Source organism: Rhododendron vialii, chromosome 13a, assembly GCF_030253575.1.
Source record: "Rhododendron vialii isolate Sample 1 chromosome 13a, ASM3025357v1".
Classification (NCBI taxonomy): Eukaryota; Viridiplantae; Streptophyta; class Magnoliopsida; order Ericales; family Ericaceae; genus Rhododendron; species Rhododendron vialii.
In genome coordinates this window covers 7,898,830-7,922,518 of record NC_080569.1, presented here as the reverse complement: position 1 = coordinate 7,922,518, position 23,689 = coordinate 7,898,830, and the positions used below count along the sequence as shown (strand labels likewise).

Sequence of the window (23,689 nt, the reverse complement as noted above, 5' to 3'; positions counted from 1 at the left end):
TTCCATGTATTGGCAATTTCTTTTTTTCTTTTCATATCTAGATGAATTTGGAAAAAAGTGGTCCATGAGTTGGCCATTGTTTGCCCCTCCTACCACTGTTTGGTAATTCCCCTAAAAATATAGGGGATACCCGATGAATAGTGCCTCGGGATATATACCGACGGAGACTGGCCGGATGTAAAATAGAGAGGGTTTATTGACATTGCTGTGAGCGGGTTTTCTTAATTTTGATCACTAGGTAGATACCTTAATATCCCTTTTTGCTATTATTGTGTACATGCTCTAATACATATCACGAGCTCCCTACATGCGAGGGAGTGTAGATTCGAGATTGCGGATCAAGCCAGAGGCCCAGAATCCTCTCTCTCTCTCTCTCTCTCTCTCTCAGAATCCTCTCTCTCTCTCTCTCTCTCTCTCTCTCTCTCTTCATTCTTTTCGACTCGATATTTGGAAGGCTCCTGTAGAGGGGATTGTTGACATATATGAAGGGGAATAATAGCCAATTACAGAGGGAAAACGTTGGGTAAAATCACAGTCAAAATGATCACAATATGATCACTATCAAAATCACAATATCACGTGGGTAATGGGGGACTTCAAAACTGGACAACGACATGAAGACGCCGATCCACGCCAATCTCCTTATCTTCTTCTCATTTTTCTATTGCTCTAATATTGATCTCTTCTCTCTCTTCATCCCTCAGCCGTGAGCAACTATTCTGTAGTTCGAGAGTACATCTATGTGTGGTTTTGGAGTGGTCCGAAGTACCACACGCGTGGCCGTGCGCCCACACTACTGATCGATAATTTCACCTTACGCATTCATCAAGAAAGCATTTGAAGAATCCCTCCTCTCTCACTCTAGTCGCTTTCTACTACCTCCAAAAATGTCTGAAACTCCTTTAGAACAAGCTTTCTTATTAGGTCGTATATAGTACGTGTTGACTATTCTGATGGTTCTGTTATTATTCTAACAGTTCTACTTCACAATTGCTTTGGTGAGTGATTAAGCGGAATTACCCTATTGTCCTTCCTAAAAAAAATTATTGTAGCTCAAACTTCAAACTACAGTTTTGTTAATAAACGAAAACAAAACAATGCTTGTTTTCATGAATGTTTTATTAAATATAAAAGAGGAGTAGAAGGAATTAGAGAAATAACATTCACCTGATCACCCTCTATAATGGCTAGCTTCTCTTGTGCCGCAGTGAGTATTGAATAATTAGCCCATAGCTAGACATGTGTTGTTTGTTCAATGAATACACAAAAGAAACCAAAAAAAAAAAAAAATGGAAAAAGAATGAGATATGAGAAACAGTTAATTATAATGTGATTTTTCACTAAGAAATGCATGTGATTAATTAGAGGACTTAAAGGGTACGGTTGCCATATAACAACCATATGTAATGTGCATATATGATAAGATACGACTCACTTTTTACGGTTATAATTTCTACGGTCCGTCTCCCATGGGGGTTCTCATTTTAGTTAAAATGCGGACCCTCCTTTTCCGATTGAATTTCGATAATCTGAGTTGTTTAATGTGTTCAGAACGTGATTTTAAAGATACACGCGAGAAATCGGTAAAGAAAATGATCAGGAAGGGTTTCATCCGAACAATTTTTTATTGAACGATTCAAATAAAAACCGCTCAAATCAAGCCCTTCCCGGTCATTATTTTTTTGTTGATTTTCGCGAGTACCCTTAAAATCAGGTTTTGATCACATTGAGTGGCTCGGATCATCGAAATTTGATCAAAAAATAGGAGAAATTGGGGGATCCGCATTTTAACTAAAATAAGGATCCCCTTATGGGAGACAGACTGATAATTTCTAATCAAAAGAGCTATTGCAAAATGCAAAATATGGTGCGGTGTTAAATCTGGATCTCCTCCTTCGGACGTCTTGAGCCTTACATGGGTTGAACTCCTCCCTTCTTACCTAACTCAACAAGACAGAACTATGTAAGTGCCTAATTGACCAGAGACGACCAGAAGGCACTCTGAAGGCTAAGTAAGTCCTGTTTCAGAGAAGGAAGTACAGAGGTTGAGTCAGTAAGGATGACGTACCTCTTTGGGGTTTATTGTTGTCATGTGGCATATGATCGAGTCACGTGATGGAGTTAGGACTGGAGCTACAAGGCCGGGCCACAACTCGACACCAACGAGGACTCGCCAATGCTATTGCGGTCTAATCTAACACCTTGGCCCCGCCCGTGGAGCTACGGGCCAAACAGCCCGTACGGCTGTTTGTGGACTTTGGTTGTCGGTTGTAGGGCCTTCCCCAGATTGGACCCATTCAGATGGTCTTGGTGGAAGACCCGCCATCCGGCCCACTACACAGCATGAAATCGATCTCATGCATTAAACTAAGTAGTAGCTGCAAGTGGAGTGGTAGCACTGTGGTAGGTACTATGTATTCTCGTGCATTTGACTAAAGTTCAAATCTCCTTAATTACAATTGACTTTCACGAGAAAAAAGAGAGAAAAACTAAGTAGTAACTAGCATTAGTTTGGATCTTTTTACTTTATTGGCGAAATTCAATATTTTAGAATAGTTAGACAAACACATCAGAAGAGGAGTTGAACTTTTAACCTCTCTACTTCTAGCTAGCACCTAAGCGCACTCCAGATTTTGATAGGCCTATGGCTTCTTGGTCGTTACTTCGATCTTATTCACATATATTCCTTCAGTAGAGTTCTTTGACGCTAGCTGCTCAAACTTCACCGTGAACTCTATGGCTGAGATATTTTTGAAAGACGTCTTCACGTTTGTACTCTTTCCACTCAAGCTCGCATACACGCAGTACGTTACTCAGTTCTTGACTCTACAAAGAATCCATCGGAGGTTTACAAGAATTTCTACTGCAGGTAAAATCGAGTTTTCTTACAAATACGAGGACATCATAGTAACCTCGCAGTCAAAAATATCTAGCTACCCTAGCCTACACGTTTTCAACATGCAACCGGTCGCGAAAGCGACCGGTCGTTGTGCTGAGGGGCCGGCCGGATTACGATTGAGGTTTGGGATTGAGCTAGAGTGATTCCACACCACCGAGTCCGAGCATCAAAGTCATGAGCCATTCAACACCATACAAAAATACCGAATGGGTCAATCAATGGGTCCGTTTTTCCTGAGCCCCCAGCCATCTACGTCCATGGAAAACCGGGCACAGTAGATTACTCTAAATTTGGAAAAATCAGCAGTTCATTTTCCTTGTCTGGAAATGGAAATTTGTCTCATTTCCATCCTGCTCACAGAAAGCTTGAAAGCAAATCCCCCACTTGCTCGAATGGGCCATTGGTATCAAAAGCAGAAATTCTGTTTCTCGTTCACAAAATGCATGGCTCGGAACGTCACCCGTTACGCGTGGGATTTGGAAATCCGACTTTAGCTGTGAAATTGGGAAAATTTCAGCCACTGTTGGCGAATATAGGGCTTCAACAAAAGATCTACAATGAATTAAGCGGTCTGACTTCTCGTGAGAATACTAAGAAAACCAAAGAGAGGAAATGGATTTTAGCAAGTACTTATGCATCTACGTTTCGGTTTTGCAATATAAAATTTCTACAACTTGAGTGTTTAAAGGCCAATTCATAATTCTTCAATTGTAGTTTTCCTTTTCAGAACAAGTGAATTCATGCACATTATTTAGTTTTTTTTTCACACGACACTGTTAATTACGGGATTAGTAGGAAATTAACGTAAGACTGGGGTACGGTGCTCTTCTATGAGCTCGAGCCTTGAAGCCCCAACCTTATTTCGCTCGAAACCAAGGACTACGTACCACTTGATGAGGGTCATACGTTACACATTATGCATATGATATCCAATTATTGGGATTAATTGATTCGAACGTTCACCGAAAAAAGAACGATTGATTCAAACAAACAGGCCAGTATGCGATGCTGGGCATTCACAAAATTTGGGTCGACTCGTCTACGTGGGCTTACAATGCATTCGATGGGCTTAGCATGGTTAGGCCCAATCCAACACCAACATAACAAAGTTGAATCTAAGGGCCCGTTTAGCTTCATTATTAATACTTTTTTTCTTTTTCTTTTTCTTTTTGCGAGTATTGTATACGTCAGTGAGGGTAGAGGGGATGTTAGTAGGTTAGTTCACATGAAATTTCAGAGGCTATTCATAGCTCTAAATTCCAAACACTTACGACGGGGCTCGAACCCCGAGTTCCCACATGGAGAGGACTAGGAGATGCCAATTGGACTAAAGCCTGTTGACAGCTTCATTATTACACTAATCTAATAAGCGAAGTAGTCGTTGTCTGACCAATAGGCTCGGACATCAGACCACTCATGCCCGCCCATTTTGTCTCGCCTTAAATGAAATGACTCTCTTAGTTACGTTGCGCCCCGACCCGAGTTCCCACGTCCGCTTTTCTCTGCCCACAACCCAAGAAGTTGGCTTTGCCAACACAACATTAGGCCGTCCCTTAGGACATGTTTGATAGCCAGTTATGGACTTGGGATTGGACTAATAAAGTGGTTTGGACTTGAAATTGCTTGTTTGGCTTAATTTTGGTGGGTGGGATTAGGAGTCCCATGGGATTGTGAATCCCACACATTGGCCGGATTACCCAACCCAAGAGGGGGGTGTTATTACCAATCCCATTCCCCTGGGATTGGTGTTGCAAGACTTTTATGCCCTCTTTTTTTCATAAATTGACACAATTACCCTCATCTATCTATATAAATGAAGAAAACCAAAATCCCCCTGTATACTTCGGATACCAGTTATTGATTGCTAGTGCATGGTTTTGTTCCGTTTCTGTGATTGCAAAATAGAAGAGTTAAATTTTGTAATATTTTTATTTTTGTAATAGTTATATAACAGCCACACATGGAAAAATAGAAGAGTTAAATTTTGCTTCATTTTTTTTACTATTTTGCATAAGGGTAAAAATGGAAATAGGCATTTTAATCTAATCCTATCCCATGTAAAACAAACATGGTAGATAATACTCCTATCGTTTAATCCGGTGCAAAACAAACATACTCATTACCAATCCCATCTCCTTATCAATCCCATCTCTTTACCAATCCCTATCCTAATCCCACCTCATTACCAATCCCCTCCAAATAAAATCTGCTATCAAACACGCCCTTAGATTCTACATTTTGCATTAAACGGATTCTGGCAATTATACATTTTTGGATAAAGCATTCTCAAAATCACACAATTTGAAGAATCTGTCTTGGAGGAGTTTTTGCATTCTTATTTTCCCTTACCGATGAAAATGATGAATTATCCTTGCCATTTTATGGAATTTCTTTATTTTCAAAATATCATAATACGATAATAATAACTAAGGGTAACATGGCAAAAAACCGACTAATAAGTTATTTTGATGTTTATATTATCAAACACCACTTATTTTGATGTTTATATTCTCAAACGCCAGTTTGTTGAAAAATCTATTATGCACAACACTCTACCAAATTCATCATCTATTACGATCACAATTCAAACTTGACAATTCACAATTCAAAATGCAAAATGAAAATCAGGCTCCCAAATAACCGGCCCCGGGGTGCTGTAGTGCACCTCCCGCACTACACGTGTAGTGCGAGCAATCTGACCGTCTATCTCGGCAATGGACGGCTCTGATTTTTATCCGAACAATAGATGGCTAGGATTTGTAGGAGTTCGAATTAAATCCGAGCCATCCGTATCGAAATGGACGGCCAGATCAACCACACCACACAATATACTGCGATGGGTGCACTACAACTCCTTTCATTTCCAAACAACCCCTCAATTGTTAACTTTTTATTACTAATAGTCGAGATGAACGAAAGTTGGGGTAAGAAAGAAGAAGTTAAATTTGATTAGCAGTCCAGACTACACAGGGGATCTATAGAAAGTCAAGCAACACGAAAAAATGTGGCGGGAAAACGAAATCCATACGGTTTTACATTTTTCCCGCTAAAAACACACGTTTTAAACGGAAACAAACCACTGCACTACATCCAAATCCTCTCACAGATTCGCAGTTGAGATCCTTGAGAGTTTCGCCGTTCTTGATATTGTAATTAGCAGCTTAAGCATGCCCACCATCGCCGCAAACGACTCAGCTGCCTTCGCAGCCGGCGACAAACTCAAGTGTGGGATAGCCGTCAAATCTGGAAGATCCGGCGAGACCCGGTCCAATGGCTGCGCCAGTCCGCGAAAACGAAAATTGAGGAACGAGTCGGCCGTAGAGGATAATCAGCTCCCCACTACGCCGCCGCCGGAGCTACGCACGCCGAGGAAGTGGAAATCTCCTCGCCGATGCATGGACGGCAGCCCCATTAGCCCCCCATTTGTATGTTACACAACGTTTAGATTTCATTTTACTTACTTGAATTACGAAGTGAAATTATGCTCGGTTTGGATATATGTGGAGGGATTTCAGTGTTTGATGTTTCACTAATAATACACGCGATTTAGTAATGGGTACTGGGCAGATTGTGGAACTAGAGTAGAAGATGGATTTGAACTAGGGAGTAAGCTATGGTACACCCATAGCAATGTTACGCAATTTTTTGTGCATGTTATGCTTATTTTGGAGGATGGTGCACATATTTTTGGCTCATCACGCATTTTCATAGTATTAGTTAGGCTTTTTTTGTTGTTGTGAAGTTCAAGTGAAGAATAGGGATGTATGGTAAATCCAAAAATAATTACGTATTTCTTTGTTAGTTACGGATATCTTTGTATTATTTACTTTTTTTGTGGTGTTAGTTATGCATTTTTTTGATAACAAATTTTTTTTGTCACCAATTTTTTTAAAGGTGTGTACCAGCCTTCTCCATGAAATACTAGAGACTTAACTTTTTAGGTTTCAATACTATTATCAAACCTGTCAAATCCAATGCCAAAATTAATATCTAGACCATCAAACTTACATATGAGTTTTTTTTTTTGGTCTGTGAAAGTCAGTATTGTTAGTTGTAGTTAGTGGGGTTTGAACCTTAGTCAAATCCATGGGAGCACATGCCTACCGCATTGAATAATTTGACATCTAATCCCGTAATTTGAAATCTGCATAAATCCAAATGGTGTTCTTCATATTTATGCAGGGAATCAATGAAGGATCTGGCGAAAAGCTTGCAAAAGCCCATACATTGCTGGTGAAAAAATTGTCTGATAGTTTTCTCGACAAACCAAAATGGAATCCGAGAGGCAAGTTTAATTCTAGTTGCAGTTCATTGCACCATGGCAGACCAGTTTATTTGATTTGTTTGTGTGATTTGCTCATGTGTTAATCAAGTGAGATGTGTATAGATTTGGAGCAACTGAGGGCGGTGAAGGAGTCATTGCATGTGTCAAGTATGCCCTCTATGGTTGTTTGCCGGGAAGATGAGCAGAAAAGGGTTTTGGAGTTCTGCAAGCAATGCATAGAAAATGAGAAGGCAGGGAGTTTATATGTGTGTGGATGTCCAGGGACTGGAAAATCACTGTCTATTGAAAGAGTCAAAGAGTCCCTGCTAGATTGGGCCAAGGAAGTAAGCTGATTGCCCTTGATTAATGTTTCTAAATCGAAGCTTAAACTATATTAGAATAATTTCTATAGTTCAATGATTTGACATGTCTGCCTCAGTACCAAATGGTTATGTTTATCATCATATACATGCAGCTGCAGTTCTATCTGGTGGATTATACAATGAATTAATCTTGGCGAATGATTTGTCTCTATGAACAAAAATTATCTTTTCCCTATCTGGCTTATAGAAGTATGATAAGTAAGTGGTTATCAATGGTCAAGGGAAAAACTAGAATAACTGCTTCGACAGTTAAAACACATTCTAGGTAAGAAACTTCTCCAAACCATGTCATAACATCTGTTATTTTTCTCCAGTTTTCCCACTGCGATACTTGTTAGTTGATGCATGTCTTATTTCGTAATCAAATGATATGTTTATACTGTAGGGCAAAAACTACATCCAATTTCAAGAATTAGCTCTGTGTGTTTTCTTATTTTGTTTTTTGGATAAGTGCAAAATTTTATAAGCCCAAACAAAGAATACAAAGTCTACAGTGTGGACCCCAAAAAAAAAAAAAAAACAGCAGCTAATGAAAAGCTATACAAAAAAGAAGAAGAAGAAACAACTGTGACAAAGAACTAGGCATGCTCCAGAATTTTTTCAGACAGCCCCCAACTACGGAAATAGCCCTATTCCACAAGGATTATTTCAGCTTCCTTCTGGAACTAAGAAAGTTTCTAACACCATTGGAGATTTTCAGAACTAATTGAGGTTGCTCTGTATGAAGCAGACCTTGATAATTTCTGTGATTCGTTTCCCTCCGCAAACCCACAGAAGCAGCTAAAGAAACTTTGAGGCACATACTACTGAGCTCCTTACCCTTGGCATTGGAATTAAACAATGTTTTCAGATGTTTCTTACGCTATTCCAATAGTTCACAACTTCACATGTTAATTACCTCTTCCCTGGTAATACAATCATGCATGGGTTGATTGGGAAGGACATTTGTAAATCTAAACATGACTGTACATTTTCTTCTATAATGTCTTTCTTGCCATTTTGCTAATCGAATAACAATTCCTTCTATCAGGCAGGTTTTCAGCCACCAGATGTGCTAGCTATAAACTGCACTTCTCTAACAAACACGCCTGAAATTTTCAGCAAGGTACTGAAACTAATAGCAGTATTAATTTTGACACCTGAGCACCACAGTATCACATATGCTTATGCCCCATTGACTTTGGCAGATTCTGGGGAATAATCTACCACAAAAGAAAGCCAAAAGTGCCACTTCACCTTTACAGCATCTTCAGAGCTTGTATTCACAAAATCAGCAATCAACTAGCATGAAGATGACGTAAGACGCATATCCTCGCCCACATAGTATTGTAGTATCCAGAAAGCAAGATGGACTAGGAGTTTTGGGTCACCATAAGTCATATTGTAATTAGCTTGGTCTCTTTATACAGGTTGATTGTTGCTGATGAGTTGGATTATTTAATAACTAAAGACCGGGCTGTGCTTCATGATCTCTTTATGCTTACGACTTTCCCTTTCTCTAGATGTGTATTGATAGGTACAGTATAGGTAGTTGTAGATTTTTTGCTCTTTATAATTCATTTTGCAGCGCCGGCAAGCTTAGATTCCAGATTTACATCTGTGAGCTACTTGTGAGAGGGACTTCTCATAATTTCTTTCCTTTTACAGGAATAGCCAATGCTATAGACCTCGCAGATAGGTTTCTTCCTAGACTGCAGTCTTTGAATTGTAAGTTCATTACTTGCTTCAATCAACTAAATTTATTCTTTATTTTTTTGATTAATCTGGTGCGATCACATATTCTTCTTCCAAGATCCTCGTTACGATGATAGAGCATTGTCTTGTCCTAGGATAATTCATATCATCTGAATAATTTATTTCTTTATTGGTCAATGAATGTATACTTTGAGTTCTAAATATAAGTACACTAGTTCCATCACAATGATTTTTTCCGTGCAGTTTTTGGTCATATGTCTCTCTGCCTCTCTTTCTCTCTCCACATACATATTATGTTATTTTTTTTTAATCAGCAGAAGACTGTATAGACACGCGTGTTTTATTTTTATTTTTATAAGGATGTAATTAGCAGCTTTGAACATGCATTTAAACGGTCTGAATGTCTAAAGCTTACAACTGTTCCTTTATAGGAACTTATTTTATGACTTGCTATGTTATTAATCCACTCCCCATCCCCCATCACAATATTCCATGTGACAATAATATAGGAGAATTAGCTGTTTCTTGTTTGTTTGTAGCACTTACTTTTCGGTTCCTACTCTTTTCTTGTGCTAGGCAAGCCTATGGTACTTGCTTTCCGGGCCTACACTAAGGATCAGATAATGGTAATTCTTCGGCAGAGGTTAACGGTATAGTTGAGCTCCCTTTTCTCCTCTCTATATAAATGATTGTCCTTTTTAAGTCATGCAGTAGCTCTTGACTCAAGACTGAATGCTCTCTCTTCCAACAGGCACTTCCTTACAATGTCTTTCAACTGCAAGCATTGGAACTCTGTGCCAGAGTGAGTCACGATCCTCCATTTTCTGCTGTACTACTACAAAACTTTGCTACAAGATCCATAAATGAGCAATTATGTTTTCATGACATAACTCATTAAGAATGATTAATGAATCTGCACTTGTCTATCTTTTGTAAGTCAGCAGTAGACCTATGGCACTAAACACCATAAGGAAAGTACAATCTAAGTGTAACTATAAGAAACTGATATTCCGTTGAAATATGGCAGAAAGTAGCTGCTGCATCTGGAGATATGAGGAAAGTTCTGTGCGTCTGCAGGTGGGTTTTTATTGCAATAGTTGCATTGCTTAGTTGTAGTGTACATTGAAACTGTTCAAAGCAAAACTAGTTTGATGCAACATATGCTTAAATTGACGAGTCAAGTAGATTATGGTTTTCTATACAATAACGTTATCTAATCCTTATTTGCAAATGCGTGCAAGGCTAGAGCACACCAAATGAGTGGGGTTTGGCCTGGCCCCAATTTGCATCCGTGATGCTTTTATCTTTGTAGCTATAGTTTCAAGAGATTGGATCCCAAGCAAAAGTAGGAGTTTTTTCTTTCTTTTTGTATTTCTTGCCTAAATTCATCATTGTCAAACAGTGGTAGCACAAGGTAGTCGCTCAGCTCTGTAATAGATCTTATGACATAAATCTAGTAGCCGGAGAAAATAAAACCAATATCTAGGTAGTACATACTCGTATGTATTTTATGCTTTCACTTTGAACAGTTATAAACTGCAATGAAGTCACTTCACCTTTTCAATTGTGTTTCAGGAGTGCAATTGAGATGCTAGAAGCTGAGCTGGTGCCGTCTAAGTACAATATGGATTTGTCATCCAGAAATAATGGATACTCCGATGATTGGATAACTCCAGCTATTGATCCAATAAAGCAAGAAATTGATGTAGTAAGTGCTGTCCTATCCATGCATGAGCCAGTATGCCAATATACACAGCATGTTCGTGGACGGGCATATGGGTCACTCTACTAAGATTTTATATCTATTTGCTAGCAATCATCTTCAACCATTGTTTTCACGCATTCTGTCTGCTAGTCAGAAATAGGAATATGTAAATCCTCAATGTAGCAGTACGAGACAAAATAAAGCTAAAGCTAGCTAGGTGGGAACTTATATTTCAGTGCTTATTGGGTCACAACCACATATATTCAGCAACAATGAACTTTTCAAGACACAGTTGGTACATGTACAATCTTTCACAGATGCACCTTGCCGGTTGTATATCAATTGTCGGGACTTGGATTGATCTCAATGTTATGATTACAATTGCTAGTCATGACTATCGTAAGCTGAACACAAATATGATCATGATAGTTTTGAGAACTCTCAATTGATTCACCTTTTCTAGTCACTTATTTTCTCTTGTAAGTATTGCCTTTCAGCAGTCTTATCATGTTAAAGTTTTTCACAAATGCCCTTGCCATATTTCCTTTATCATTGATGCCTGATCTATTTTACTAACCTTTTGTTATCCTTTCCATTTTCTCCTCGGATTTTGAATATCTATGCCAAATTATACTTGTATGTTGAGCATCTTCTGTGCATGGAATTGTCATCTTGGGCTTTTACACAACTTTTGGAACTTGTTACAGGTGAGGGTTGACCATATGGCTGTTGCCTTGTCAAAGACTTACAGATCACCAATAGTGGAAATCATACAATCCCTTCCACAACATCAACAGGTACCTTTGTTCACTTGACGAGTTGTCCAAATAACTTTTTTTTTCTTCTAAGTCGCTAGTTTCAGCTTAGACTGATTCCTTTTCTTGTATATTATTTAGTTCAGTTAATGTCCAAACAAATTTACCATGAATCGGCACCTGTTAGTTTCTATATATCTCTAGAAACTTAAATGTTGTATTCCAATTTTTTTATACTCGGCTGCAGATTGTTCTTTGCTCTGCTGTAAAGCTTTTCCGCAGGGGAAAGAAGGATACCACCATAGGGGAGGTATGGTGTCTTCCACAATGTGCAATATAAAGTCTTCATATAGCAGTCAAGTACCTGGTTAGTAAGTTTCTTCTGTGTGGATGCATGCAGCTCAGCAAATCTTACTTAAATATCTGCAAATTAACCGCAATCCCACCAGTAGGAATTATGGACCTTTCAAGTATGTGCAGAGTGCTAGGTGATCAGGTAAGCCAACTATCACGTATTATCATTGAATCATTGCTTTATAGTTCTCCATAAAGATTTAGACGGAGCATCAGAGATCGATAGGCTAACTTAAAGACATCATTAAAATGCAGGGTGTTCTCAAAGTAGGTCAAGCTCGAGAAGATAAATTAAGAAGGGTATCACTTAAAGTAGATGAATCAGATATTGCGTTTGCATTGCAGGTACTAAAATAATACTAACATTTTTTGTATGTTTGTTTGCTAGTTCAATCTGCTTGTTTACAACAATCTCAGTTTTGTTTCTGCTAATTGGCAGGGAGTTCGCCTCTTTCGAAATTGTCTTAAGTAGCGATGGTCCTACAGATATGGACGACGAGGAACTTTCTTGGCGCTTGGCATTCATGGCTGTTCCATATCCAGTGAATGTGCCCCGCCGAAATGAAGGTTAGAAGGCATTTTTATGATTCTTTTCAAAAAGTCACTTGGCTTTTAGTTTATATTAATTATTTCTCATCATAATTGTGAAACCCGGTGTCATAGAAAAGGCCTCTTCACTCGCATCTAAACAACAGAAAGCAATGTGTTTGTTCAAAATGGCTTTTCAAATTCTTTTATGCAAATTTACCAAGCAAATAACAGAAACAAGATATGCAACAACAAATTGGTGCAACCTTTGTCGATAGATCATGGCTAAGGAAATTACTTATAATAGCCAGAGGGAAGGAATCAGGTGCCAAACGTATACGAAAAAAGGTTAATGACCCATGTCGCGTGCAAGATGAGATTTGACCCTTATGACGGTCCTAAGTTTGGCAGTAAAGCTGACCTCACGTAGTCCACTAAACATATGATACTGTATCCTGTTCAAAGCATGCTGCTTCCAGATGCTGTTCATCTCTTCTTTTTTGATTGGCCCAGTTCATCTCTTTTGTTAGACTCACATTGTCACCGTACTGGAAGCATGATAATTCCCTCAGAGTCTCAGTTCATTGAATGAGTCTAAAAAAGCCTGTATTTTCATTGCAGAATTAAGGGAATTGTAACCCGAATGATCCGAGATGATTAGTTCTGATTAAGTTAACAGAAGGATGGCTGCAACCTTGCAAGGATTATTGCTTGTTGCCAGCAATGAGTTGTTGATGGAGCCTGGAGATATTTGAAATCATACAAGTTATTTCTAAATCAAAAGGAAAAAAAGACACCGGGAAGTGTTTTAGTATAATTTATAGAGATGCTGTAAAATATTTCATTTTGTTTCGCAAATATGTACCAGCACAAACATCTACTTGCAACAAAGCCATTTGGAATATGGTACTCCCGATATTTCCCTTTTTTCAGTTGAACTAAAATCTGTCCGCTCCGTTCCGTTAAGAAAAATAAATTCTTATAAAATACTTGTGAGAGAATGATATGTGTCGCAAAACAAAAAATAAGTACTTAAAATATAAAATTCTTAGCGGTTGGGGCCTGTAAGAATTAAGATGACATTTATTACGGTTTCACTTGACAACTTAGATTTGTTTATTTTATTATTAATATAGCTGTGTTTATATTCATACGAAAAATCAAATAGATTTGTCTTGTAATAAATAAATATGCTTTTTTCAAGTGGATGTTACTTCCCGTTAATTTGATTTTTTCACAAATAATTAACATATTGAGATCTACAAAAATAAACGAATCAGATCGTTAGGTGAGACTGTAGTAAGTAATATTCTATGTCTTATGAGAGGATTTATCACATGATCTATCGTTCTAGTTTACGTGATTTCTTTTCCGATCCCCAAAATGTCTTTCGTGATTTCATGCATTAATAGTAATTTTTGCCACCTGAAGCTATGAGATTTTTCAAATCTGATGTAATCATAAGCTAGACCCAGCATTCTAATGTCGTACTCAACGTATATTCACACAGTTTCGTCATTAAAATCGTGGACCTAAAACCCGAGTGGTAAATGATTTCCCGTGTTGCACAGCTGTAGGTTTGTTCGTACAAACGAATAATGCACATACAAACATGAAAAAATTATTCAGTGCCCTAAGGTATCGTCATGTGGTGTTCCAAACTATTTCTCCACCATATATTTGTATGATTTTCATTGGTCACCACAAAGTGTGTACAGCTCACAAAAAACATGTAGTAGAGAAGAGTTTGGAGTACTATCGCATGGGGCCTTAGGGGCATGAAATAATTACTTCTCACACCATCGCGTGGGGCCCTAGGGGTATGAAATAATTACTCCTCGTAAACATGTGGGGTTTGATCTTCTCTGTCCCAAAAACCTCTGAGCTCGTTCGTTTTGAAATTTTAGATTTGAATTTGGATTTATAGGTAACAAGTGTAGAGAGAAATAAAGTAATAATTAAAAATATGGGTAATGATTGAGGAAAGATAGATAGAAAAAATGAGAGTAATGATTGAAGGGAAATATGATAATGATTAGAATCTAAAGGCTGCTGATTTTGCCATTCACTTTTTTGTTAATGTCATTCCCCTGCAAGTGTATTTTTGGTACAAAATACACTTGCAAGAGAGTGGCATTAAAAAATAAGTGGCAAAATCATTTCCCAATCTAAAATCCAAAACCCGAAAGAGAGAGATAGAAAAAAAAAATGAGAGTAATAATCGGAGAGAAATAGAATAATTATTAAAATCCAAACTTTTTAAACAAATGGGGTCAGATGCCTTTGTGCCGAAGGATTTTTCAGCCGTCGAATTATGTAATTTTCCGAGCTCCTCTACCCAAAAATCTCTATTCCCCTGTATTGAGAATTTTTTCAGCCATTGAATTATGTGTTTTTTTTATTAAGTATTAAACTCTATGGGCGAGGATAAAAAAAAAAAAAAAAAAATTCTATGGGCGAAAAGCTTCTCGATACAAGGTTTTCGGGCACACACGATCCTGCCTCAAAGAACACATGATACGGAGTAGTTCCTTAAACTTCATACAGTCCGATGTAAAAACTCCCCAGGCGGCCCCTTTAATAAATACCAAATCAAACGAACAGCACAGGCCCGCAGCCGCCTTTTTCTTCTTCCTCTCTCTCACATGCTCTACTACAAACTCTGACCAGAATGGAAACCCTAATAAACCTCTCTCGCCTGCCCATTCCCTCCGCCCCCCGCCTCCCCACCGCCTCCTTCGCCTTCCCCCCGACCACCTCCTCCCTCTCTCTCCTCCCCTCCCCAAACTCCCGCCTCCGTCCGCTCCGATGCTCGGCTCCCTCTCCTCCCTCACTAGGTTCGAATCTCGCTGGTGCTCTAATCTCGATTCATTTGCAGTTTCTTTAACCGTTTTTGTAACGAGTGCAATTGACAGGTGCGATTGACCAATCGGAGAAGTTTACGGAAGCTGCGAAGCACGGGAACTTGATTCCCCTGTACCGGAGCATATTCTCCGATCACCTGACGCCGGTGCTTGCGTACCGGTGTTTGGTTAAGGAAGATGAGAGAGACGCTCCCAGCTTCTTGTTCGAATCGGCCGAGCCTGGCTTGCAGGCTTCTAGCGTTGTGAGTACACCCTATTATACTTTTCTATTTCTATTTCCGGGGGCGGCTGCAAGATTTTAGTTCGTGGCAAAAATGTAGGAAAAAAATTTTGTAGGCCTAAAATAAAGATTTATTTTGGTTTTTATTTTATTTTATTGAGCAATGTTATCCACTTAGTCGTAAATTTAAGTAACTTTTCATTTACGCTGGCTTCATATGAATGATTCAGTGCAAATAATATCATATAGCAAGATAGAATTATACAACAAAAAAAACATTTTAAGTGCATTTTTTGAAACCGTGGCGGAGCCGCTCATGTCTGTTTCCACTCAGTTTTTATAGAATTTAGAATTTGGCCATGTGCATTGTAAGTCAACAGTGAACAAAAGCTCATGACGGCTTGGTTATCTTAGGGGCGCTTTAGTGTGATTGGAGCTCAGCCGACTATGGAAATTGTGGCGAAAGAAAATATGGTGACGGTTATGGACCACAGGAAAGGGCAGAAAACTGAGGAGTTCGTAGAGGATCCGATGGTTGTTCCGAGGAGAATAATGGAAAAGTGGAAGCCCCAACGTATTGATGAGCTCCCTGAAGCATTTTGTGGTAAGAAATTTGAATTCATGATCGCTTGCTATTTGCCTTGAATTGTTAAACAACGAGGTAAAGTTGCATGCCAGATCCAGATGTGAATGTGGCCTTTTTTATCTTGAGTAGGATTATTATACTGGACCAGCAATAGTATTGGATTGAGGAGAATGAAAAGAATAGAGACCTAAAAGTTTAAAAAATAGGAAACTGAGCTAAATTCACCGGAACCTCAGGTTTACATATACACAGCTTCGGCTGCAATTTATTTATCTATTCCATTATGTCTATGCAGTTTTTATCAAGTTTGTTTGGCACCGTAATTGAAAATGGTTTTTGTGGACTCATGGAGGGAGTCCCAACAAACACGGTGATTCAATGCTCTTTTGAAACTAACTGTAGTTTTACTTTAATATTGAATTAGATTTGTCACTAATCTTATTAAGCATCTCAAAGTGGAATATCTGGGCCTAGTGCAACTGTGGGAATAGCAAACACATGTTTTTCTTGTGCCTCTGCACTTGAATTACATTACTATTCTTACCGATGTAGTTTAGAGATGAAAGATGAGTTGTGTTTAATGTCAAATAGATGAATTCACACTGTGTGACATAGTTCACGTATTTCTTGGTGAGTTGCAGTGTACCGTTATTGATGCAATTTTCAAACCTATGATATCTGCTTTTTTGCACTTTTCTATGCCACAATGGGATTTTCTTTGTGGATGTGTGTTTTCTTCTTTGGTTTGTAGTTTCTCTTCGAAGTTTTCTTAGTCATGCCAGTATATAAGGCACTACAGAGTAACTGAACTATATTTTGGAATGGTCTTCCTTCTTGTCCAGGTGGATGGGTTGGTTATTTCTCATATGACACAGTGCGTTATGTAGAGAAGAAGAAGCTTCCATTCTCAAGTGCTCCAAGGGATGATAGAAACTTTCCTGATGTTCATCTAGGCCTCTATGATGATGTGATTGTGTTTGATCATGTGGAAAAGGTTCTCTGTTTGCTCATTTAAAAATATGTTGAGGAATTTGAATATTATCCTTGTACTTTTGGAAAATAGTAATTGCGAATTACTATTGTTTATTTTCAAATAGATACTTGTCATTTCGTAGGTATGTGGTTTCAATACTGGCATTGACTGTTTTAATGATTTGGAAGTAAAGCACCTGTTGTGAATCATGATTTGCCTTCGGAAATGTATTTGATTTATGAGAAATTAACTGTCCTTTAGCTTCAGTTGTGAATGTAATGCCAAGTTTTGAGGTTTTCTTGATATTAGATTTTGTGTTGTTTGGTATTTTTAACCTCAGAAAGCATGCGTGATACACTGGGTGCGGTTGGATGAATTTTCTTCTGTTGAGGAGGCATTTAATGATGGGATGAACCGGTTGAACACCTTAGTCTCTAGAGTGCATGACATAGTTCCGTGAGTAGTCACCCTTTAATGCTTAATGAGCCATACCGTTCAATACACTGATTTGTTACTTGTATAATTTTTTCTCTTTTACAATTGTATATGTCGTTGCAGTATTTTGATTGAATTGTCAATTTCAGCCCAAGGCTAGCTGCAGGTTCGATAAAATTATATACCAGCCTTTTTGGCCCATCCTTGAAGAACTCAACCATGAGAAGTGAAGCATACAAGGAGGCGGTGTTGCAAGCTAAGGAACATATACTGGCAGGGGATATTTTCCAAATCGTATTAAGTCAGCGATTTGAACGGCGAACTTTTGCAGATCCATTTGAGGTCTACAGGGCATTGAGGATTGTTAATCCAAGTCCATATATGACTTATTTGCAAGTATGTTTGTTCTTCCTTGAATCCTCTCGTTTGTGGTCATTGTAGGATTCATTATGACTTTCTATTATACAAATTTGATGATCAGGCTAGAGGGTGTATTTTGGTTGCTTCAAGTCCCGAAATTCTTACTCGCGTTAAGAAGGTAAATTCTACCCTTCAATATTGATTACACTTTGTTTTCATGCGTATACAAGTTCCATTGTTCTAGATTGCACAATTGTAGTGTCGCTTAAACATCTCTTCTGCAGAAATTCATTTACATCACATTAAACTCTTGTTGACAGAGAAAGGTCACTAATCGACCACTTGCCGGGACTGTTAGGAGGGGGAAGACGCCCGAAGAAGATTATATGTTGGAAAAACAACTTCTACATGATGAAAAACAATGTGCAGAGCATATCATGTTGGTTGACTTGGGAAGGAATGATGTTGGAAAGGTATTACACTGATGTTTTCATTATTTATGTTGGTATAAATTTTTGTGTATCGAAAAAAATCTTTCACTTAGTATAGAAAATCTGTCCTGAGTTTATTTGTTCTACATAAAGCTTTATAACAACCACTGGGACATAAAGCTTCTAGGACACTCTACTTTGTTCTACATTTGCTCTTGGACATAAAGCTTCCATAATTTGTTCTACACTTCTACATCATAACAACAACATTTGTGCTGCATTATTGAGCCATATTTGTTATATCCTGTCATAGTGCTGTTTTGTGGTTCTTGCACTATACATATTATCCTATCAGCCTTTTCACACCCCTTCAGCGGGATTTGGATAAAACAACCATGAGATACATTGGAGGATGTAATCTGGAGTCATGATGAAGGGCTATAAATAAGTTAAATTTAAAATTTGTCTATGAATGGAAGTTCTGTATATGAATTAAACTGGTTTGTTTAAAATTATAGTTGTATGATTTCACCTGGCACATCACATCAGTAGATCTCCATTTGTTTATGTTTTGGTGATTACATTGCAGGAGTTACATTATACATACCTTGTTTTGAGTACTTGATTTTGCACCAGTGGTGGAAGGTTTGATTTTTGTTGGGATTATCTTGGTACTGAGATATGGTATACTTGCAGGTTTCAAAACCTGGTTCTGTGAATGTTGAGAAGCTCATGAACATTGAACGCTATTCCCATGTCATGCACATCAGCTCCACGGTAACTGCTCCTTGCTTTGTTAACAATGTGGATAAAGGGGGACTTTATCAATGTTTACCATCTTTCATAAACCTGATGATCAATGACCCAATGCAAAATTTTCTCCAAGGAAGATGGAAATCAAAGATATTGAAAAGCAATTGGTACAATAGTGACGTCTCAATTAGAGAAACTGCCTTCTGTTATAGCTAATCAATTATCGAGGGCTATAATGTGAGTAAAGTAAAAGAAATCAAAGCATGGTCCACATTTATCAGAGTTAATGAAAATCAAGGCAATGAATTTTGAAAAACAAGTTTGTTTCACTCTTCATGATAAAATACATTTTTTGACAGTTTATTGCATTTGCAGGTCACTGGAGAGTTGCTTGATGATTTATCCAGCTGGGATGCTTTGCGTGCTGCACTGCCTGTTGGAACAGTTAGTGGGGCACCAAAGGTTTTTTTCCCCCCTTATTCTCATTCTTCTTCACACAGTCGTGCACATTCAAGGCTATTTGACAGGAGGAGTCTAGGAGCTTCACCCTACGATAAAGAGAGAAAATGGAGAATGAGATTTATTCCTCGTTTAAAATACTAATGGTTTAATGTTATAGTCGATGGTGACCTCTATGGTAATTGCTTTAGTGAGAGCAGTTGGTTTATATGTGCTTATTGTAACTGTCGTGCAGGTAAAAGCCATGGAGTTGATTGATGAGCTAGAAGTTACGAGACGGGGGCCATATAGTGGTGGATTTGGAGGCATTTCCTTCACTGGCGACATGGACATTGCCCTAGCATTGAGAACAATTGTATTCCCAACTGAAATGCGTCACGACACGATGTACTCGTACAAGGATACAAACAAGCGGCGGGATTGGGTGGCCCACCTTCAAGCGGGGGCAGGTATTGTGGCCGACAGTGATCCAAGTGATGAGCAGAGAGAGTGCGAGAACAAAGCTGCAGCACTCGCCCGTGCCATCGACCTTGCAGAGTCTTCGTTCGTTGAGAAATGATGAAATCATCTTTCGCTACTGTGGAGATCGTTGACTTTATAAGCAATGATGTAGGACGAAAATGAGCTTTCTGCTGTTGCGGTGGACCTGTAAATAGTTCGATGACACAGTAATGCTAAGGGGAGTGTAGCTCAAAGTTTGCCGTTCAATGAGACGCGTAATGAGTTGGGACTGATCGCTCTCGTTTTCCTTTTGTACTTGGCCAATTGAGCCGGTGAACTCCTCATTTTGATTTTGAATTCCAAATAGCCTAGCTTATATTAAATCTTCGAAAACACATTTGTGTTCTTTTATGGAGTAGATTCATCTTGGTTGTAGCCATCTCCCTCTCTGCCTCTTGTAACAAGAAAAGAAAATGGTTGGTATACAGTGGAAATAGTAAATTTTGATTTTAAGCTAATGGAGCGGTATCTATACTTAATGGGTGTTTTGGCTTAATCATTCTTGTGGATTATTTTTTGTCTTATTCAATGTGTTTGTTTTTTTGCATTTGTTAGTTTTGCTTTAATATTTTTGGGAATTATTAGTTTGTCTTGACAATAAGAATTAAACAAATTAAAAAACATGAACCAAACTAAAATTCAAATAATCTGTCTGTGTTGGATTATTTTTGTTTTCAATGATTTTTTTTAAAAGTTTCAATCATACTTTTTTACTTTCTAGATTTTTCTTGTCTAGATAGATCAATAATTTACAAAAATTTGACTCAAAACTAAAAAAGACGGAATTTTTTTGAATAGTGACAGAAAAATACAAAAAGTTTATTTTAGCCGAAATTCCCCTAACTGGTCACGTATTAATTACCTATGACACACACAAAAATAAAAACTCCACGAAGTCATTACTTCAAGTTTGCAAATGTCAAGTACAAAGTGGTTCTAATGTTAGCTTCTGTTTAAGTACATGTCTCCGTTTTTCTTTCTTGATGTACAAGTGCCCTTGTTCATTAGTACCTTCAAATCTAGGTATGTCTATCTGTATATGTATATTAGCAGCAAAAGCTTCTTTATTTAGTAAACTAACGAAGTTTTTGCTGGTAATTCTCTGAGAGGATTAGAGAGACGGCTTGTAAGTCATTGGGTGTGGATCTAAGTCACATATTTTTTGTGTGCGTGCTTAAGCGCAAATGAGAGCGCGAGCATCTAAGTCACATAATTTTGTGTGTGCGTACCTAAGCGCAAATGAGAGCGCGAGCGTGAAAGTATTTTTGAAACACAGCCCAAGTAATATTTGTTAGAGCGAGAAATTGAGAGTTTGAGTGCTGGACATTTTGAAGAATTATATGACAACGGTGTACGTAGACTGCATCTCGTACTGTTTGGCCAACTCCGACCTTGTTTCGTTTGCAGAGCTCGTCGACTACTACAGTCATGTTAAAAATCAAGTCAATCAGATACCAAATAATATCTAATCAAAAACACAATTAGACAGAAGCAAAAAGAGTTGGACACACTTAATTAAATCTTGAAGAGCGTACATAAGTTTGTGGGGCTGACATACCGGTGGTTCTCATGCATATTTATGTGTATTCTTGTGTGTATTGGTGTGAAGAAAGTATACACATACATCTTATGATCACAATTGCGTTTGGAATCGTTCGATGCATGTAAATTTGTGTGCTCTTTGTGTACGTAATTGTGTTCGGAGTTATGGTCGAAAGTTATGTATGTAACACTCCTCATGCATGTGCGCTTTGGATGTGATTGTTGACGTTTTGATACTTCGTTATTAAGTAAAGTAAGGCAACTGATTTTGCCACTTCTCTATTTATTAATGTCACTCTTTTTATTTTTATTAGGGTGAATTTACTAAAACACTTTTGTATTTGGAAAGTGAGAAAAAACTAACATCATAAAGTGCAAAGGTGTTTTAGTAAATTCACCCTTATAAAAGCAAAAAAAGGAGTGAAATTAACAAATAGAAGAGTGACCAAATCATTAGCTTAAAGTAATACTAGTACTTGTATTTTTGGGGTAAATATCAATGACACCCCTGAGTTTTTCCTTAAGTACATATGACACCCCTCAGTCGTACAATTTGTTTAGAACATATTTTTAAAGGCCCTTGTAGAAAATTAGCTCAATAGGATATATCAGTGTGGACTTAATTAGTTCATTCAACTTTTTGGTAGGGTTGGTAGGGACCAAACACGAATGACTTGATCAAGCCTTTGCCGATATCTTTTGAAAGGATCCTTTAGATAATCTTTTAAACAGATCAGACGACTCTGATCATTAATGTGAAATCTCGAGGTCAATCCCACACTATTCAGTGTGCATTTCGTGTACACCAAATACTATACCCATAGTTTTTCAATAATTAAAATGGACACTGTGAAAGTTTTTTAAGTGTTGACATAACAGTTGACTAATGGTTGGTGTGTAATTGAAACACAGCACCAAACCTTAGGGTGTCGAAAATTATTTTCCAAATGTGGAAGGGGCATCTGTACTTGAGAAAAATCTCGGGGGTGTCGGTGATATTTTCCCTTCTTCTAATAAACGTGGAAGGGGGCATGTCGTTTTTTGATGATAAGAACAGCAGGCATGCTTGCACTGTTGTTCAGAAAACTCGACAAGCCAGCCAGGAGACACCTATTCCCCTTTCTCTCTCTCTCTCTCTCTCTCTAACCGTGGACTAGTACGAAAGACTAGTACGAAATCGAAACGTCCCCACTGAGCATGATAGAGTCAATGGAGAGCCTGTGGCGAGCGGCGACGGGCGCAAACCCTAACCCCGAAGACTACGACGGCGTCGAGTACTGGTCCAACCCGGAGCGCTCCGGCTGGCTCACCAAGCAAGGCGACTACATCAAGACCTGGCGCCGCCGCTGGTTCGTCGTCAAACAGGGCAGGCTCTTCTGGTTCAAGGACCCCTCCTCCGCCGCCTCCCGCGCCGGCGGCCCCCGCGGCGTCATCCCCGTCGGCAACTGCCTCACCGTCAAGGGCGCCGAGGACGTCATCAACAAGCCCTACACCTTCGAGATCTCCACCGATCGGTTCACCATGTACTTCATCGCCGATAATGACAAGGACAAGGAGGACTGGATCAACTCGATCGGGAGGGCTATAGTGCAGCACTCGAGGTCGGTGACTGAATCGGAGGTCGTCGATTACGATAGCAAACCCTAGAAGTGGATTTCTGTTGTGTTAGGTGCGTCTCGTTCTTTTCTTTCGACCTGTTTTGTGTGCTTTGGGATGTGAATTTCGTGGCTTGTATATTCGCTGGGATATGCTGTTGCTTGTTGCTCTTAAAAAGAATGATCTTACGGAATGAAGCAATTTTTCTTGTTTAAATTGTTGTGTCACTATTACTATATTTTGACGTTGAAAATGCTTGGATTGGTTCAATGTCGGTGGCTTGGATCTGAATCTACTATAAGTTATGGTTCCGTATAGGTTAATGAGACGACTGGCCACATGACACGGTCCCTAGTAGTACAGTACTGGTTACGAATTTGTGATTC

The 23,689-nt window shown here is 38.6% G+C and overlaps 3 protein-coding genes across 4 annotated transcripts; all 3 read left to right on the top strand.

The window, feature by feature from the left end:
• The first annotated feature begins 5,889 nt into the window (after positions 1-5,889).
• Positions 5,890-13,494, top strand: LOC131314335 (cell division control protein 6 homolog B-like). 2 transcript variants are annotated; one of them, XM_058342889.1, is made up of 16 exons: positions 5,890-6,324; positions 7,082-7,507; positions 8,577-8,651; positions 8,734-8,843; positions 8,956-9,062; positions 9,194-9,253; positions 9,818-9,891; positions 9,993-10,043; positions 10,269-10,318; positions 10,817-10,949; positions 11,654-11,743; positions 11,949-12,011; positions 12,102-12,197; positions 12,311-12,400; positions 12,495-12,622; positions 13,205-13,494. In XM_058342889.1, exons 2-15 carry the CDS (start codon positions 7,277-7,279, stop codon positions 12,525-12,527), a joined length of 1,263 nt encoding a protein of 420 aa, XP_058198872.1. In that variant the 5' UTR covers positions 5,890-6,324; positions 7,082-7,276; the 3' UTR covers positions 12,528-12,622; positions 13,205-13,494. The 2 variants fall into 2 exon arrangements, with proteins under 2 accessions (XP_058198872.1, XP_058198873.1); XM_058342890.1 differs by lacking the exon at positions 5,890-6,324 and having other exon boundaries at positions 7,376-7,507; positions 8,581-8,651.
• A 1,658-nt stretch (positions 13,495-15,152) lies between these two features.
• On the top strand, positions 15,153-20,644 carry LOC131314334 (anthranilate synthase alpha subunit 2, chloroplastic). The gene is made up of 11 exons (XM_058342887.1): positions 15,153-15,420; positions 15,499-15,689; positions 16,082-16,271; positions 17,096-17,247; positions 17,567-17,682; positions 17,811-18,057; positions 18,143-18,199; positions 18,342-18,494; positions 19,149-19,229; positions 19,581-19,667; positions 19,900-20,644. The coding sequence occupies exons 1-11, from the start codon at positions 15,255-15,257 to the stop codon at positions 20,221-20,223; spliced, it is 1,764 nt and encodes a 587-aa protein (XP_058198870.1). The 5' UTR covers positions 15,153-15,254; the 3' UTR covers positions 20,224-20,644.
• Positions 20,645-22,874: 2,230 nt separating this feature from the next.
• LOC131314333 (pleckstrin homology domain-containing protein 1) lies at positions 22,875-23,519 on the top strand. Its single transcript, XM_058342886.1, has one exon. The coding sequence runs from the start codon at positions 22,905-22,907 to the stop codon at positions 23,352-23,354; it is 450 nt and encodes a 149-aa protein (XP_058198869.1). The 5' UTR covers positions 22,875-22,904; the 3' UTR covers positions 23,355-23,519.
• Positions 23,520-23,689: the final 170 nt, after the last annotated feature.